At 35.6% G+C, this 18,836-nt stretch overlaps 2 protein-coding genes across 2 annotated transcripts; one reads left to right on the top strand and one right to left on the bottom strand.

Annotated features, from left to right (window-relative positions):
- Positions 1-4,943: 4,943 nt before the first annotated feature.
- LOC149420663 (B-cell receptor-associated protein 31) lies at positions 4,944-6,798 on the bottom strand. Its single transcript, XM_089636870.1, has one exon. The coding sequence runs from the start codon at positions 6,653-6,655 to the stop codon at positions 5,963-5,965; it is 693 nt and encodes a 230-aa protein (XP_089492996.1). The 5' UTR covers positions 6,656-6,798; the 3' UTR covers positions 4,944-5,962.
- Positions 6,799-7,039: 241 nt separating this feature from the next.
- DCTN2-p50 (dynactin subunit 2) lies at positions 7,040-18,493 on the top strand. The gene is made up of 8 exons (XM_089636868.1): positions 7,040-7,224; positions 7,388-7,590; positions 9,646-9,781; positions 10,391-10,497; positions 10,593-10,721; positions 11,251-11,485; positions 13,177-13,273; positions 18,121-18,493. The coding sequence occupies exons 1-8, from the start codon at positions 7,189-7,191 to the stop codon at positions 18,300-18,302; spliced, it is 1,125 nt and encodes a 374-aa protein (XP_089492994.1). The 5' UTR covers positions 7,040-7,188; the 3' UTR covers positions 18,303-18,493.
- Positions 18,494-18,836: the final 343 nt, after the last annotated feature.

Genomic DNA, 18,836 nt, shown 5'->3' with positions numbered 1-18,836 from the left:
CTCCCAACCGAGATTGAATTTTTATCTAATATTCACCCGCATTTCAATAGCTTGGGCACCTCTGCCGTCAATATAGCTAACGGTCCCCTACTAGGTCGGCCGTACGGCGGAGTGGGGATAATTTACAAGCAAAATTTAAGGGTTACCACAATCCCGATGGACAATTGTCGTATGGCCGGAATCGAGGTGAGTCTGAATACTGAAAATTTAACCATCTTCACGATCTATATGCCGACTTGCTTAACTGACAACTTTTTGGAGTTTACCAACTGCCTGGCCTCCTTACAAACGATCATTGATGACAAAGATTATATCAATTCAATTATTATCGGAGACTTCAACGCTAATCCCGACTCACTCTTTGGAATAGAGCTAAAATCTTTTTGTCAAGAATTCAAATACATTTGTGCCGACACCGAAATTTTACCTGAGAATTCTTACACATACGTCAGTGACGCGCATAGTACTACCAGGTGGTTAGACCACTGTCTAGTTACAAAAAATATTTACAAACAAATTATCGATATGAAAATACATTACGATGTTGATTGGACTGACCACCGACCCCTCGAAGTAACTTTAAATACGAATGGAATAGTAACATCGGAAGTATTTTCATCTATATTAAGGGATCCAGCATTATGGAATCCGAAAAATATATGTGATATCGGAATTTGCAACTCATGTTCGCAAACTAATCTAGCTAAAATCAACCCAAAAAATACATCTCTTGAGGACGGTGGCAACCCTGAACGTGCCAAAATAAAACACCTCTACGGATGTATAGTACAAGCATTACGATACAGTGCCGCTAGTATATTTAGAAATACTACTACACCAAAATATAAGCAAGTTTGTGGATGGAATGAATTTGTCGCAGACAAATACGAAAAATCAAGACAAGCGATGCTCACCTGGATTGATAATGGGAGACCGCACAATGGTCCCATCACGGAGGATAGAAGGACAAAGCGTGCCGCCTTCAAAACAGCTCTAAAACAATGCCAAAAGAATTTGACACAACTTCAGATGGATAAAATAGCAGCGGACTTAGATAATCGGGACTTCAAATCATTTTGGAACAAGTCTAATAAACTATTGAACATGCGTTCCAAACTTTCGTGCAACATAAACGGAGAAACAAATCTTGAAGTAATTGCCAATATTTTCAAAAAACATTTCGCGACTACTACGCTGACCATCTCCTCAAATGAAACGCATTTGAACGCCTATGATGACATTGACCCCATAGTCACTGCAAACATGGTGAAAACCGCCATTAAAAACATGAAATCCGGAACATCAGCAGGGCATGACGGCTTAAGTATCGAACACCTCAAACATGCAGGGGTAGCGATTCTGAAACTACTGGCAACATTGTTTACCGATATCATAAAGAGTGGTTATCTACCCAAAGACATGACAAAGACAATCATAATACCGATAGTAAAATCTAAACTGACAGACATAACTTTACAGGAAAATTACAGACCGATATCCATCGCCACCGCCACCGCCAGAATATTTGAACGAGTTCTCTTAGATCAAGTCGGACCCCAATTGAAAACGAAAGACAATCAGATGGGTTTTAAAACAGAATGCTTCACGGACTCGGCCATATTCTGCGTAAAACGGACGCTGGAATACTACAGGAAAAGAAAAACAACAACTTACGCATGCTTTCTGGACCTTAGTAAGGCATTCGACAGAGTTTCCCACCCCCTACTATGGAAAAAACTAAAGGAAAGAGGGATACCATGGAAAGTGGTAAAAATTCTCGAATCATGGCACCGTCAACAGGAAAACCTTGTAAAGTGGAAAGATGGATTCTCAGAACCCTATTTCTTGAAAAGCGGGGTCAGACAGGGAGGATGTATGTCCCCAGTACTGTTTAACTTATACATGGACGAATTAACCCACAGATTAAACAATGCTGGAGTGGGCTGCCACATCGGAGGTCTATGCGTTAACAATATGAGCTACGCAGATGATATGGTTCTGATGGCACCGTCAATACGAGGATTAAGAATTCTCCTGAAAATCTGTGAGGAATTTGCTCACGAAACCAACATGATCTATAATGCGAAAAAAACAGCACTGTTGGTCATAAAACACGGGGAAGGCCCAAAAAACATTCCCCCAGTCATTTTGAACGGTGAGATTCTGAAAACAGTAGAAACCACAAAATATCTAGGACATATCATCAACAACAAGTTAACGGATGATGAAGATATTGACAGGCAGAGGCGTGTACTGAGTATAAAATGTAACATGCTCAGTAGAAGATTTCGGCTCTGTAGTCCACGAGTGAAAAGGACGCTCTTCTTAGCCTTTTACACCACCCTGTACACATGCGAACTCTGGGCTAATTTCAAGAAAAGAACAATGGAAAGGCTTCGGGTTCAATATAATAACGCCTACAGATTGATGTTCGGACTCCCAAGGCACTGCAGTGCCTCCTCGATGTTAACAGAAGGGCGAGTTCCAGGATTTACAGCTCTGTTAAGAACCAGGATTGCAGGACTGAGGGAAAGGATAAACCATTCCAGAAACACTATTATCATAGAATCCCGTCTGACTTCAGGATCGAGCATTGAAGACCATTGGAGAAAGATACTTGCTCCCACAATCTTAGATCCGATGGATTTCCGTGCTTCTCTGCTTTAACTTAATTTCATTTTCTATTTAATTTTTAATTTTAATTTTTTTTTAATCTCTTTTTATTTTGTAAATATTATTTGTACTTATATACTTTATGTAAATATTATTTGTACTTATATCCTCTATGGGATGTGTGGGATTGCACTAACCTCCTCACATCCTGGAATAAAGAATTTATATTATTATTATTATTATTATACGAATTGAAATCATTTTCAAATGGACTTCACCCACGCAGCTGACCTGCGTAATATAAATCCCAAATCAGGTAAACAAAAGTTCAGGCTTGTTTCCTAAATTGAATATTTTGTTAATTTTGCTAATGTGTTATAATCTACCTACCTCACTCATTTTTGACGTCGCTACGTCAGGTGGTCTGGTTAAAAATGAACTTTCAGATCCTGCACAGAAAAGTTCCACAATGGACTGCGCTGCATACAGGGACTGGATATTTCAGTGTCCCTCTTCGGCAGTCAACTTACGATTTATGTCGTAGTTTATTCAAAGCACTCTCGAATCCTCCCGGTGCCAAAAATATAGTCACGTGCTTTGCTCAGCACGTCGAAGTGATATCTGGATTTTATGTTAGGACAAATCGATTAATTTAGATGCCTAGGATTTCACTAAGAATATTAAAATTAAAATTTCATGGCTCATGGTGCGTATTTCCAGAGTATGCAGACTATCATTGCTGAGTGTGTACATAACTCCAACGTGAAATTTCTTTAATTTTAAGGAAGAGAGAAAAAGACAATTTTTAAGCAGGAAAACGAAGGGGGTCACCAAAATAATATTTAGTAATACACCCTCGAGGCGATTTTTCACAAATAGAACTATATAAAATAATATTTCGTAATACACCCTCGAGGCGATTTTTCACAAATAGAACTATATAAAATAATATTTCGTAATACACCCTCGAGGCGATTTTTCACAAATACGACTATACAAAAATATCCTAGTATTATTATTTGCGGATTAAAAAATTGGAGTCTACATTTATTTTCCCCATTATAAACGGTGTTTTTTTCACATGAAGGTATTAAACGCCCAGTGACGCCTTACGGAGATAGTAATATGCTTTTTTTTTTTTTACTAAAAATATAATACCTACAGCAAATACCCTATAGCAGGGGTGCTCAAACGGTCGATCGCGATCGACCGGTCATTCGCGAGTGCTTTTTGAGTCGATCTCGAGAAAAAATTTCCATTTTTCATGCCTTCTTTTTTATTATTTATTTGTAGCTTGTAGCGGTCTGAGTTACTGAACGGAGTGTTCTGGAACATTGCATATAATATCAGATATACATCTCATAGCCACAGCATCTGACACAAAATTCTGGTATTTTATATCTGAAGATAAATATCTGAATCTAAGGCAAATCGCCCTTCAATTGACGATAATGTTTGGGTTAACTTACTTGTGCGAGTCTGCATTTTCTGAAATGAAGATAATTATGTCAAAATATCGCAATCGACTAACTGACGAACATATGTCATCGTGCTTGCGATTAGCACTCGGTAATTACGTACCATCGTATGAAAAGTATGCTGAGGACATGCAGTGCCACGCTTCAACATCCAAAGTCATTATTTAGTTAACTTTAGAAACTAGAACTCGTTTGTTTTTTGTAAGAACCAATAAACTTGCAATTTTGAATAAATATAAGTTTTTTATTGACTTTTTAGTGCAGACCTCCACCTACCTTGACTAAAAAAATGCATATCGCGAACTAATTTCTGTCGTTCCTCCAAATTCTATGTGGATTCGTGGCCATGCAATTGTGCAACGTCCCTATATATACACTTATACCTGCGCCACGATACATCCTACCTACATAGACGACAATCCTGCATCACACATACTTGTAGCCTCTCAGAGTCGATCGATCGGAATCTAATAATATTGAGGTAGATCGCCAGCAGTTCAAGTTTGAGCACCCCTGCCCTATAGTATAACTAACCTGTCAACATTTTCTGGCATCCTGAAAAACGACCAAGTGTTTTTGTTGTTTTTAATGATAGAACCTACTTTGTGGGGAATTTTTATATATTTTTTACAAATTAGAAAGCACAAAACACCTCCATCAAGTACTAAAGAAATTCACTTTACTGCCATTGTTGAAAGGAATGTCAACGTCAAATGCTCGACTAGTGCCTCCAGCGTTGTTCACACCGCCAATATTTTACTGCAGTTGGACGTATTATTAATATTATAGGGTATTTTCATACAGTTACTGGTGTAATGAATCAAATTCAATGTTAAGAAAAGATAAAGCAAATATTCGAAGAAATAGTACTTTAATAGGTAAAAAATACATGACAATATAATATATTAATAATTACTAAATAAATACAAATTTCCAGATATCTCATTGAGTCTCAAACAGACATAGTCTCATTATTCCTGACCAAAGGCACACCAAGTCATAGCTCCCAGTGACTCAACTAGTACAAACCGTAACATTGATAAAAAAAAACTTGAAAACAACATCATTGTTTGTCGAATCAACATCAAACATTTCACAGTAAAAGTGGAAATTCAAACGATCCACGTAAAAATTATTCTACTTTAAAATGCAATGAACGATGTAATCTCATGAATGAATATGTACAAAACAAAACATCTTATCACTGTTGACATTGACACTGTGCTCTGAAGGGCAACGGCCCCCCTCCAAAAGGGATTCTATATTTCATCATATAGTATATAATATATTCTTTTCATCGCTTTTAATATCTCCCGATAACAATAAAATATCACAACGCCAATACAGTACCCGCCCACCAAATTAGTACAGCCACGTGTTATAGAATTTCTTAAACCCATTTACCATAATTTTATCAAATAGCCATCTCTTAGTTTGTTAGAGTAATCAATCACTTTATGGGTGCGTAATAGATAATGATGAAATACTCGAATAAATAAAAAAATCATGTAAGTATAATCATGATTCATGATGAAATCGCAGAGATGACATATAGAAATCATTTTATTATTAATTTGTATGCTACCCAAACCTAACGAGGATTGCAATATTGTGCAATAAAATAATTATGTGGGTAGGAAAAACATCTATAAGGAAAGAAACTATTGAGTATGCTAATCAGTTGCACACAGCATAAAACGAGGTACACTACAACTGTTACGTAAAACAATACAAAATTTCACGTAGACGTTGTTCAGATTAATTCGATTTAAAGAAAAAAAAAAACATTTCACACAATCTTTATGGCATTATCTTAAAATAGATGCGCCTTATTTAACGAAAACACTCTCAAAATCATAAAATTAGCAGTCTTAATCATCTTTCTTCAGTCCGGACTCTCCCACGGTCAATTTCCTCTGCAGTTGGCTGTAGTCTTCGGTGAGCCTGTCGTACTCCTTGTTCAATCCTTCGGCCTGGGACTTCAAAGCCAACTTGTCTGTCTTTTCCTTGGCCAACTCATCCTGGACGAGAGACAGCTTTGCTTTCAATGAGCTAATTTCCCTGGTGTAGGTCTCGTTGGAATCATTCTGGGCAGCCTCTCCCGCTCCCTTCTCGGCCAGCAGAGATCGGGCGGCGATGGTCGCACTTTGAGCCTGACGCATATTGGCCTCAGCTTGAGCCAACAGAGTAGCTTGGGCAGAGATCAAAGTAACCAGACGGCGGATTACAAGGGCTAAGAAGAGGGAAAAACCTGAGATGTAGAAGTTCCTCTGCGCTCTGAACAGGCGCATGTTTCCCTGCATTTCTACTTCTAGTTGGTGGTGGGTGGATTCGGGCTCCGAGGAATATTTGTGCATCTCGCGGATGGCGTCCAACAGGAACATGACCAGCACGCCCAGCAGCACGAGGAAGTAGACAGAAGCCTGAGCGCTCACCAGTTGAAGAATTCTCGACTTGAAAACGCGCTGCCATCTTTTGGGGCTCGCCACCGGCAAGACCATAAGCAGGACGATGCCGATTTCAAAATATAAAAATGTCGCGATAAGCGTCCACTGGAGACTCATTTTGGAGGAGTTATTTAACAACTGACTTGTAAAGAAACAATGATAAATAATCAAGAGCGCTAGCGGTTTATAAAATACAAGTTTGACGTGTACTTTAGATCTCGAACAATCGTTATAAAACCGGGGATGAGTAATCGCAATCGGTGACTTGCGGTGACTTTTTTTAGACAAAAACAAACTAGAAATAATCTATCCTATTTTAAAAAAAATATTCACAAGTTCGCAAGAGTATGATCCCAAACGTATTCATTTCACTTCCAGAAAATGTGTGTAGTGAAACGATTGGACAATATTCAAACAAGATGGCCGTAAATTTGACGTTTCGCATGGAGTTGGGGAAACTACGTTGTTCATCTTAACGTGAAAAATAATAATTAAGTAGTACCTACGTAAAGAGGTACCTGCCCACTACCGTTCTCCGCCCTCCTCTTCTCTATGACATCACCGACTTCGATCTGTCAAATTGTGCGATCTGTCAGACATTCTTGTTTCCTAAAAATTATTTCAAAATATAGTATTTGAATTAGTCTGCAATGGCTGATCCCAAGTACGAAAACCTTCCGGGAATCGTGAGTACATTTTTTGCTAAAAACGAAATAAGTACCTTAATACATTTGTTTTTAATAATCGATCGTCCCGGTATACCTTGTGGCGCATTTATTTTATACACGTTTTATTTGTAGCTACTTAAGCCGCATTGAAAATGAACATCCTGGTATTCAATTATTTCAGGCTTATGATCAACCTGATGTGTACGAGTCCGGAGATCTGCCGGAGGCGGATCAATCCGAGGAAAACTCAGACGAAGAAAATGAATGCATTGAAAAGATGCACATCTCTGTCAGCGATTCCTTCAAGAAGTTTAAAGGGAAGCAAGTGCAAGGCAGTGTGGATTTCTCGGATAGAATCAGCCGGAAAATAAGGACTGGATATAAGTAAGAAATATTTAAATTAAAGGTAATTTTTTAGTATTGCTGGACACACTTCAACTAATTACTATAAGCCGACGGTAAACTTTTAGAACAGCTGGCTAAGCTTAATACAAATAGTTTTACGAAAAATACTTTGTCTCAACTTAATTACTATAAAATGCAACTGTTTGAATTCTGGAATGCAAAATACTGCAATAAAAATTACAATTTGCATGGAATGTAATTTTATTAGTAATTGTAATGTTTAATGCAGTATTTTCATTCTCCCGGATGTAAATAGTTGACTTTTATGGTAATTAAGTTGAATTGTGTCCAGCAATCCTAAAATTTTACCGTATTTACTTTGGAGAAAATGGAAAATACAGTTCCATTTTTGTGAATCAAAGTTTAAAAATTTTGGTAAAATTTCGATCGCGCTGGCCTCGCTTATTATGAATATTTTTTAGATAAAACCTTTAGATTCACCTTAATTACTGTACGACACAACTTTTAACCTTCGGGGAGGTGGAAAATATTGCAATAAAAATTTCAATTACGTAAAACTAAAATTAGCTTTCGTTTTGTGAAACGAGACCGTCCATTTTCAAACTTTTATTTGTTTATTGTCAGATGTCATTTTGTTTTGTTGGTATTTCTGTTACTATAGGACAAAACGAACGGCTAGAAGTAGCTAAAGACAATCGCGCGGGCGTTTTATTTAATGTTAAAAAATTCCGTCAAATTAGTATTTACCTAATATGCATGCATTATGTGCGTTGTGATTGAAATTTATTAGCTGGATTTTATTTTTTTACGTTCAAATTTTATTTAAGTAAACTATATCTGCGATGTTGAGCGGCTACGCTAAGTTTGTAATACAAAAGAAAGTGCCCCTTTTATAGCGCCTGCTCGCGTCAAGGCAAAAAAAAACATCCCAGTTTTCAAGTAGTTTAGCGGCTACGCTAGGTTTGTGTAACATGGTTTGTGATTCAAAAGAATGTGTCCCCTTAATACCGCCTGCTCGCGTCAGGGCAAGAAAAACATCCCAGTTTTCAATTAGTTTAGCGGCTACGCTAGGTTTGTGTAACACGGTTTGTGATTCAAAAGAAAGTGTCCCCTTTATACCGCCTACTCGCGTCAGGGCAAGAAAAACATCCCAGTTTTCAAATAGTTTAGCGGCTACGCTAAACCTACCGCTAAACGTTACCTAGCGTAGCCGCTAAACTATTTTAAAACTGGGATGTTTTTCTTGCATTGACGCGAGCAGGCGGTATAAAGGGGGCATTTTCTTTTTCACCATAAACCATGTTACAAAAACTTAGCGTAGCCGCTCAACATCGCAGAAATAGTTTACTTAAATAAAATTTGAACGTAAAAAAATAAAATTCAGCTAATAAAATTCAATCACAACGCACACAATGCATGCATATTAGGTAAATACTAATTTGACGGAATTTTTTAACATTAAAAAAAACGCCCGCGCGATTATGTTTCTAGCCACTTCTAGCCGTTCGTTTCGTCCTATAGTAACAGAAATACCAACAAAACAAAATGACATTTGACAGTAAAGTTTGAAAATGGACGGTCTCGTTTCACAAAACGAAAGCTAATTTTAATTTTACGTAATTGAAATTTTTATTGCAATATTTTCCACCTCCCCGAAGGTTAAAAGTTTTGTCGTACAGTAATTAAGGTGAATCTAAAGGTTTTATCTAAAAAATATTCATAATAAGCGAGGCCAGCGCGATCGAAATTTTACCCTTATTTTACGTATATACCCCCTAAACCAGTTCTTCGAGAGGTTTACTGAAGAAATCTGAATTGAAGAAGAGGGGACTCTAAGGAAAATATAGTGATTCTTGGTTTACTAGAATATTTGTGCTAACATTCCTCATGCACGCTCATAACGATGGGGGAGGCGCCAGTGGGTTAAGAGGTGACCGCTCCAGATTGTCTTTGCCTGACTGATTGCGCACGGTCAGGGTCTATCGATTTGATAAAATAGAGTTTTTTACATTTAAATTTAATAATACTTTGAAACAGAAGGTTCATATTAAAGTTTATTGTGATGTTCTCCAGGTGCGGAGAGTGGGAGCTGGCAGCGCAGGGGGAGGTGGAGACGCCTCAGGAGAGGTACCAGCGGCTGCGCTGCGAAACCACGGAGCTCCTGGAGCAGCTCATCTCCGCGCAGGAGAAGGGGCCGGAAGATGAGAAGGTTCTCAACTTCTTCATGAATGAATTAAATCACAATATAAAAAATATGGGCAGAACTTAATGATAACATTATTAAATATGATTTTCTTTCAATTAAATACAGTTAAATACTGTTTCATACCTGAATGGATTTGAAATAGACTTATTTTAACGGGAAAAAAAGTTCAAGCTATTGTGTTTATTATCACAAGAAATCCTAGGATTAAGGAAAGGAAGCACTAACTATTAATGATGTTTGTTTCTTTTGGAGTCCTGTTGGTTTCTGGAAGATTCTGAGAATAACTTTTTGTTTATAGGTGTACATCTTATAAGCACCATTTAGAAATTTTCGCGACACAAACTCTATTTACAATTCACCAATAATGAACTTGGGAATTATTTTTGTACTATTTTACGAACTTTTCACGAAATTATCAATACGAAGAGCGAAAATAACAAGCACTTTCAACGACGACGAAAATTCAAACCATAAAACAAAATGACACTGGCGTCAGTTTTCTTTTTTCAAATCTTCTTTCTTCCAAGTTAAGACTTTTAGAAACAACAAAAAACAAGGGAATGAATTTGAGTAGGAACTGGAATATTGATTAATCTGCTATTCTGTCAACAGGAAAGTATGAAGCAGTTTGCATCGCAAGTGGCTTCAACTAAACAGATTTTGGATGAGCTTAACTTTGATGAAGGCCATAGTGCAGATCCCCAAGTTGAGAGCTTTAAGTAAGTTAACTTATTTCTATCAATTTTTTTATTCAAATTTAATCACACTGACTTTTACAAATCTGACATTTTTTTAATTTTTGACTTTGTTTCAGGAAATTATTGAATGTGATAGGTGAATCGAAAGGAGCAAAGGAGACTGAAACAGCTTCGACTATTATTAAGTTGAAACCAGAAACCATCAATTTAGGACAGACCACTAGGCTAGCTCAATTGGAACACAGGTTTGGTTTTTTGTTATTATATGGTTTGTGGTAGGTTCTAGTATTCATACAAATGATACTCTGAGATGGATTACTTAATTTATTATTAACCGAGTACAAGATTACAGATACATGTTTACTAGCATCTTTTATATCTCTGTAATCTATCTGTCTCGCTATATACAAACAGAGTCAAGCACATGACTTTATTTGTGCCACAATTTCACCTTCATTGAAATATCTGCCAAGAGATCTACTGTGGACTTGCTAGTAGTTCATCGCATTTACCTTGATTTATTAGCCTCGAATGCTGGATTAAGGTCTAAATACTCCGAGATGCCTCCCTGTATCTCGGAGGCACCATTCGTGACACTATTGCCCAGTGCCATTCAGCCTGAGTAAAGTAGCTAACACCTTGGCTTGGGCTGGCTATTGTAGGTTTATTGGGATGGCAGTTGCAGGTTATGTTCTCACTTCTTGAGCGATGGGTTCTCCACACTCTACGATAGAGCGGAAGGAGATAATGATGTTAATATTCTTTCCCTTGTAGATTGCACAAGTTGGAATCGGCCGTGGGCTCGGTGCCCCCGTCGCTGGAGAGGCTGGGTGGCGGGGGTGAGGCGCAGTATGGGCTGCTGCACTCGGCTGCGTGGCTGGCAGGGCGCGTGGCGGCACTGCAGCCCGCGCAGCTGGACAGCGCGGAGCAGCGCCTGGCGAGGTTGCTTCCCGCCATGGACGCACTCAAGGCCGCCGCACCCCCGTATGATCCTTCCAGAGATCAAAAGGCAAATTACTGAATTTAATTGGAAATAGCTATAAAGAATGTCTATAATATTGTATTATACTATCTTAGCCTCAAGCCTTTGACCTATCAGTGTACCCAGTCTGTGCTAAGAGCCTTAAGAGCTGTTCAAATTGGTACCTATTCTTTTAGCGCGGTGAGTTTTTATACTGATTTTATAATATTGACATTGCTGAGCAGATTTTGTAACTGTGCGGATTAAAGACCACTCTTTTTTGAAGTTAACCCATTGGCCTCAAACGACGCCGTCCCGGCGTGTGTACGGCGATGTGTCTTAAAATCAAACGACGCCGTCCCGGCGGGTCTGATGTCTGTCGGCTTAAAAACGAAAAAGGGATACATTATTGACATCTGTGTTTAAAATTTTAAATGCCAATCGCTCTGTAGATAATTAAGCATTTATTTCGTAGTAATTGGCAGGACTCCGTTGATACAATTTTTTCCTGGTATTTACGATTGAAATTTTGTTATATTTCAGCTTCATTGATTTTTTTCAAAATGGCGTGTGGTTCGGGAATTGACAAGCTTGTTCGTAAAACGCATGGTGGGCGGCTAACAAGAGCCCAAATGGCAAAAAATATATATTATGGTAATAAGTATGATTAATGTACAACTTTTCTTAACCTCTCAGAAAAGGACTTTTATTTACTTTGTGTTCCTTTGCGAACTGTCAAAACGCGAAAATTTTTGTGTTATTCACGAGTTTTGTTAAAAGCTTCATAACTCACGTTTTGGGAAACGTAGCCTCATTCTAAAAGATGTTTTGGAAAGATTATGAAATTCACTATCGTATTGTATTGTTATACGTAAATATTTGCGTTTCTAAATATACATTTTCTGAAAACGTCAAAAATATGTAAAAATCGCAGACCATTATTTCAAAGCTGTGAAAAATGTACTTTTTTCTGAGTATCATAAAGAAATAACACTTTTAAATATTGAAGAAATATGATTAAAAACTATTAGTCACCTCAAAATATTAACCGTCCAAACTAAAATATTTTTAATAAATTATTTAAAAACGCAATAAATTATGAACAAGATGACAGATTCAATCGACTCAGATAATGCACCTCTACATTCCATAGATATTTTTGAATGCAGACGCGTAGCGTTATTCATTATCGATACTCTGTTTTTTAAATCATGGCAATCCGTATACTAGTGATGGAAATAAATCGATTTTTGTAAAATCTCGCGCGTTTACGTGAAAAGACGTACTAATGTCTTGACCGCTATTATCATATTTACGTCTTTTGACGTTCTAATGTTCCGAGTGGTTAATACAATTATAAAAAATGAAGAAAAAAAATTGGTTTTTGAAAATAAAAATTTTTCATATCCTCTTTTAATCATATTATTATTTTTTTCTAAACAATGCATACATTTTTTACATACCTTGATTCAATGCACAAGTAAATTAAAAAAAGATTGTTTCGTTTGCATGTTTAGTTTAAAAGTTATGTAAGATTTAGTACACCACTGCACTTAAAACTTTTGGTGCAAAATTAATTCGGATGTGAAGGACAATTTTTTAGCCAAACAATTCGGATGCCAATGGGTTAATTACAGGCTAAGTTCGCAACTAACGTCTGTTTCAACAATTGTCGTTAAATTTATTTAATTCTTCAATTTTTTAATATTAATGTGGGTATTTTGTTTGTAACATTTCAGATTAATGAATTGTACGACATGGTGAAGAAAACTGAAGGGATTTCGCATACTCAACTACTGGAAAGGATGCAGGCTTTGGAGGGATTACATAAGCAAGGTATGATCATTTTTAAAAGAACCATTTAACCCATTGCATACCTATCACCGTTAAGTATACACCACATTACAAGAAGGACACCAGGTGATGGTTAGAGGTATAATAAAGGTTGATTTAATACAGTATTTTGGTTAACCCGGGGAAAGATTTATGGAAGCTTGTGTAGTTCCACAGGGTAAAAGATTGCCATGATGAATTTATTTATTTATTAGAAAAACAGCTTTTATAATGTATCTATTATTATAAATACATAAAAATGCAAATGTTTGTTTGTTCAAAATCTTAAATCTCCAAAAGTACTTCTCCGATTGCTTTGAAATGTTGACACAACGTTGCACCTGTGACAGGTAAAAACATGCTTTTTTGAGTTGTTGATATGATGAGTTGCAGTAGAGTAGGTGAATCAATAATACCATTTATAATTTTGAAGAAGCAAATGAGGTCATTTCTTTCCCGACGGACTTCCAAAGTAGAGAGGTTTAGAGTTAGTTCAATTTCATCATATGAGTATTTGCCTTTTTCTAAACCTAGCCTCCTAGCATGAAATAATAAAATAAATAAATAATAAATAAAATACCTCTTGACGGTATTTGGATTTTATTAGTCCTGGCCATTATTCAGAATAATAAGATTTGGTCAAAAATTAATGTTTTTTTAATTTTTTTATTTAGTAGCTATATTATACATTTTTTTGAAATTTTTATAAGAATATATATATAAAAAAATAGATGTTGATTATATTCATAGTCCTCCTCACTAGGAGATCCTGTGCTGAGGGGGACTAGGTTTTGGATAAGTTATTCAGCGACTTCTATGGTATGACTCCATGTTTTGGGTAAGGGTTTCCAGAAACTTCTACGACGATGTTTTAAATATGCTAGTAAGTTCTTTTTCCGGTAATTCCTTAAGCCAAGATTTAATGTTCTTAATGCAGTTGTTTTTTGTTTTGATTTGTTTGATACTAAGTGGGAGTTTGTTATATACCTTTACTGCTAAAAATTCAGAGCTTCTTTGTCCAAAGGTAGAGTTACACTTTGGTATAGTTAGTATCTCTGTTTGTTTGGCTCTGGTTTTATGAGTATGTGAGGTGTTTTCCTGAGAATTATTTTTGAGGTGTTGTACCAAAATGTTTTTGGCATAGATTTTCTGTATGCTTGGAACGTCAAATTGTTTAAAAATTTCTGTTGTTGACGTCCTTATGGGAACCTTTAGTATGGTCTTTATGATGCAATTCTGAGTTACCTTCAGCTGTTTTATATGTTTTGATACTGCTGAGCCCCATCCTATTATTCCATATTCCAATTTGGAGTGGCATAAAGCATAGTAAACTCTCTTTAAATCCCTAGCTGACAAAATGTTCCGTAATTTTTTGAAGAAGTAGATGAGTTTAGTTAACTTTTTTGAAGTTCGATCAATGTGTGAATCCCAGTGTAGTTTATCGTCAATTTCAATACCAAGATATTTTATGCTTTTGGTTTGAGTTATAATCGAGCAGGAACATTGAGGAAATTTTTTTTGACATTCATGTAGTTTGAGTATATGCTCATTCATTGGTTGTCCTCTTTTGTTTTTGGAGAAAATTAAATATTTGGTTTTATTCACATTTAATGTAAGGGAGTTTGCTTTAAGCCAGTTTTGAAGAACAGTTAGGCCATGTTCAGCCTCCTTATATGTGCTTGTCCAATCATGTTCATGGAATATAATTACAGTGTCATCTGCAAAGCTCATTATGTTTCCTTTGATGGGAAGATTCATAAGGTCATTTATGTAAATTAGAAATAGTATAGGTCCTAATACGCTTCCCTGGGGGACACCGTACTTAATTGGTAGAGTTTTGCTCCTTCTTTTACCAATTTGTACAAATTGTTCTCTTCCCGTTAAGTAACTTCTAAGTAAGTTTAGGGTTGTTTCGGTTATTCCATTTTTTTTTAGTTTTAAATACAGTATTTCGTGGTTAATGGTATCGAAAGCTTTTTGAAGATCAATGAAAACTGCTAGGCATTTTTTGCCTTCATCCAATTTTCTAATAATTGTATTTGTTACATTAGCTATAGCGTCACCAGTACCCAGGTTTTCCCTAAAACCATACTGCGTAGATGATAATATTTTATTAGAATCCAAAAATGTAAGCATTTTTTTTTTAATAACTTTTTCTAATATTTTTGATAGTGTAGTTAAAATACTAATTGGTCGATAGTTTGATACATCATTTTTGGGACCGTTTTTATATATTGGAATGATCGTAGCAATTTTAAGACAAGCAGGAAAAATACCATTTGATATTGACAGATTTATAAGATACGTCAGTGGGTGGATTAACTCATTTTGTAGATATTTAATTGATTTGCTTGATATCAGTTCATTTCCCGATGAAGTATTTATATTTAGGGAGGCTATAAATATTTCTTATTTCATCACTTGTTATCTTGACAATATTGAGGCTGTTTTCTTGATTTACATCGTCAATCCTCACTGTATTTTCAATAGTACTAATTGAATTTTGTTTAATTTTATTTGCTAAGTTTGAGCCTATATTGCAAAAATAGTTGTTTATAAAGTCAAGAAGTTTGTCCGGGTGTTCTGTAAAAGATGTGGGAATCTCATCAATGTTTAATTCCTTAATGCTATTGTCATTATGTGAGGCTTTAGCATTAGTTATTTCATTTATGATCTGCCAGAGTTTACGTGAATCATTATTACATTCATCAATTTTGTTTTTATAGAATGTTTCTTTAGCATAACGTATTACATTTTTACATGTATTACGATATCTTTTGTAGAATCGAAGTGTTAGGATATCATAAGGGTTGTTTTTGACTTTTTTGTGCAGTTCATCTCTTTTTCTGATTGAGTTTATAATATTCTGACTAATCCAAGGTTTAATGTGTAAATTTTTATGAGATAACTTTTTTTCTATGGTTTTGGTGTTTGATAGGATAATGTTCTGTAAAACTTCTATAAAATAACTCCAAGCAGTATCAGTATCATCTTTTTCCAGAAGGCTTGTCCAGTCATTCACTGTTAACTCACATTTGACGTTTTCCCAATTTGTTTCAGACTTCGTTAGGAGTCATTTCTTTTTTTGGTTTACATATGTATTTTTTTTTGTAATAGATAGAATTATTGTATAATGGTCTGTCAGTGTGGTAGTACCACAGACATAGGAATTAATAGACGAGAAGATAATGGCGAGGGGTAAAATCAACTGTTGAAGAACGAAGGGATTGAAGCTGACTGTGATTCGTCAATAAATCAATCTGACAGTAAATAGGCATCTCGCATTATAATATCACCATTTACTTCTTAAAAGTAAAATCTGCTTTTGAATGAATAGACATTTTTACATGGGAGCGCAAATTACTCGCCACGTTATGAACAAATTTGCGAAGTCCAAATTCGGCAAAAAAATTCGGTTGTATTTTCAGAGTCGAATATTTCGTTTAAGTATTTAGTTAAGACACTTTTATAAATGTTCATAATTTACTTCCCAGCAACCAACAAGCTTTGTGTTTCGCGTCCAGACGTTTCTCGATGTGATAGTAACAACTGATTCATATTATACGATGTGAATATGCTTAAAATAAAGTAAAATAATGCTTATATATGGAATGTAATACGACAATTGGGTTTATTCTCTTTTTCACATCTATTTTTACAAGTTTTCATAGTACAAGTCAACATTTTGCCGTGTTATTTCCTAAAATGAACCGATGATGCCTCAACCATAGTTCGCACAAGAATGATGACGTCACGTTTTCAAATTTCACTTGAGGCCATACGCGAGCACAGCCGGCTCCAATGGAACCGGTATGGGGAGTGGGGATAATACGCTTTTAATCACTTAGGGCAGGTCTACTAATATTCATATGTCTATGGGTAGTACAAATAATGGCTTGAGTTTTTCTATTAGTTTTACAAAAGATATGATCAATGCAAGTTTTGCTTTCATTATATACACGTGTTGGTTCATCAATTAGGCTTTTATATCCATGGTATGCTAGTGTTTGCATATATGTAATCAAATTTTTTTGGATGGCCATTTTCAAGAATATCAATATTTATATCACCGATGATAAATACATCTTTAGTTCTTTTTAGTAGACTTAGTTGATTAGATAAGGAGTTGAGGAATGGTTCTAGATTTTGTGTAGAAGGAGATCTATAAATTGCGAGTATTGTTGTGTCATTACCGATTGATATACTTAGACAGTTTGCATTATTGATACAGATCTCTCTGACATCAGCTTCTATATCTTCTTTAATATATACAATGACACCATCATTTTTTGTGTTGTTCATTATTGTAGAGTAAGGGACATAATTACCAATTTGTAGGGGGTAGTATTTATCAGTTAGCCAACATTCAGTAAGAATAATAATATCCCATTTTAAATTTAAACTTTTCATCAATATTTGTAGTTCGTCAAAGTTTTTATTGATACTTCTAATATTCTGGTGCATTATGTTAAAATTATTGTTTATGGATGATATGTTTGGTATGTTTGTTGTTAGTGCGTTATTCATTTTCTCAATTTAAATTATTAAGTGGATTAAGTAATGTTGTTCATATTATTCACTAAATTATTTTCACCATATCATCAAGGTGCTTAATGTAGATAATTTTATCATCTTGTTTTTTGCGTATCATAACTTTACCCTGTTTGTACCATACATATTGGTAATTTTTTTCTTTTGATAATTGTTGTAACTAATGTGTAAGTTAAATTTATATGTTTCATCTTTTTCTTTGAATTCAAGCAATGAAGGAATTCAACTGTGGCGATGATATTGCCAGGTTATTTGTAACTCGGATAGGTCTCTAATATACCATCTCTATTTGTTTTCAGCGAGCGACTTTAGCAAATCAATGAACGAACTCGAGGCTCTCCAGAGCACCATCACCTCAGGAGTCCAGAACAATAAGGCCATGCTGAAGGGTGTCCAGGAGGTGTTCGCCAACAACCTGGAGCACATCCAGAAGGAAATCAAGAAGCTGGAAGAACGAATCTCCACTATAGGAAACAAATAGCATTTCGCCTTGTCTTAAATGAATAACATTCTAATTTTATTTTATTATTATTGCATTTTTTATTTTATTCATTTCAAAACTGTAAGGCTTTATGTAGTTATTTATACGGTACGCTAAGAAATATTTTATATATAACAAATTAATTGGTTGCTAACAACACCCATTTTGTTGTAATAGAAAGTTTATACTTGGAAATGTGTTTCATTATTTGTGTTCACTGAACAAATTGGTTGAGTCATTATTTAAAAAGCAGAAAATCTGTTTGTGTGTCCCCTTAAAAACACCCAAACTCTAAGCCTTGCATCATGAAATTGGCACAATTTTTTTGTCTGATGCCTGAACCTTGGGAAAAAACCACCTAACTGTTGAAGATGGGATAAGACACTATATTTGACAATTCAAATATCGTTGGGCATTGTCAGGTAAAAATGTTTGTATATCCACTCGGATCGATTTTTGGCAAATATGGCAAGTTTCCAAAACGTCTTGAGCGATCGCTTGCCAAAATGTACCAAATTTGCGTAGAACCTAAAA

This window comes from Hesperophylax consimilis, chromosome 10 (genome assembly GCF_061612785.1).
Source record: "Hesperophylax consimilis isolate HC1 chromosome 10, BYU_Hcon_1.0, whole genome shotgun sequence".
Classification (NCBI taxonomy): domain Eukaryota; kingdom Metazoa; phylum Arthropoda; class Insecta; order Trichoptera; family Limnephilidae; genus Hesperophylax; species Hesperophylax consimilis.
Note: the sequence above shows the minus strand (reverse complement) of the source record. Positions and strands in the feature narration are given on the sequence as shown.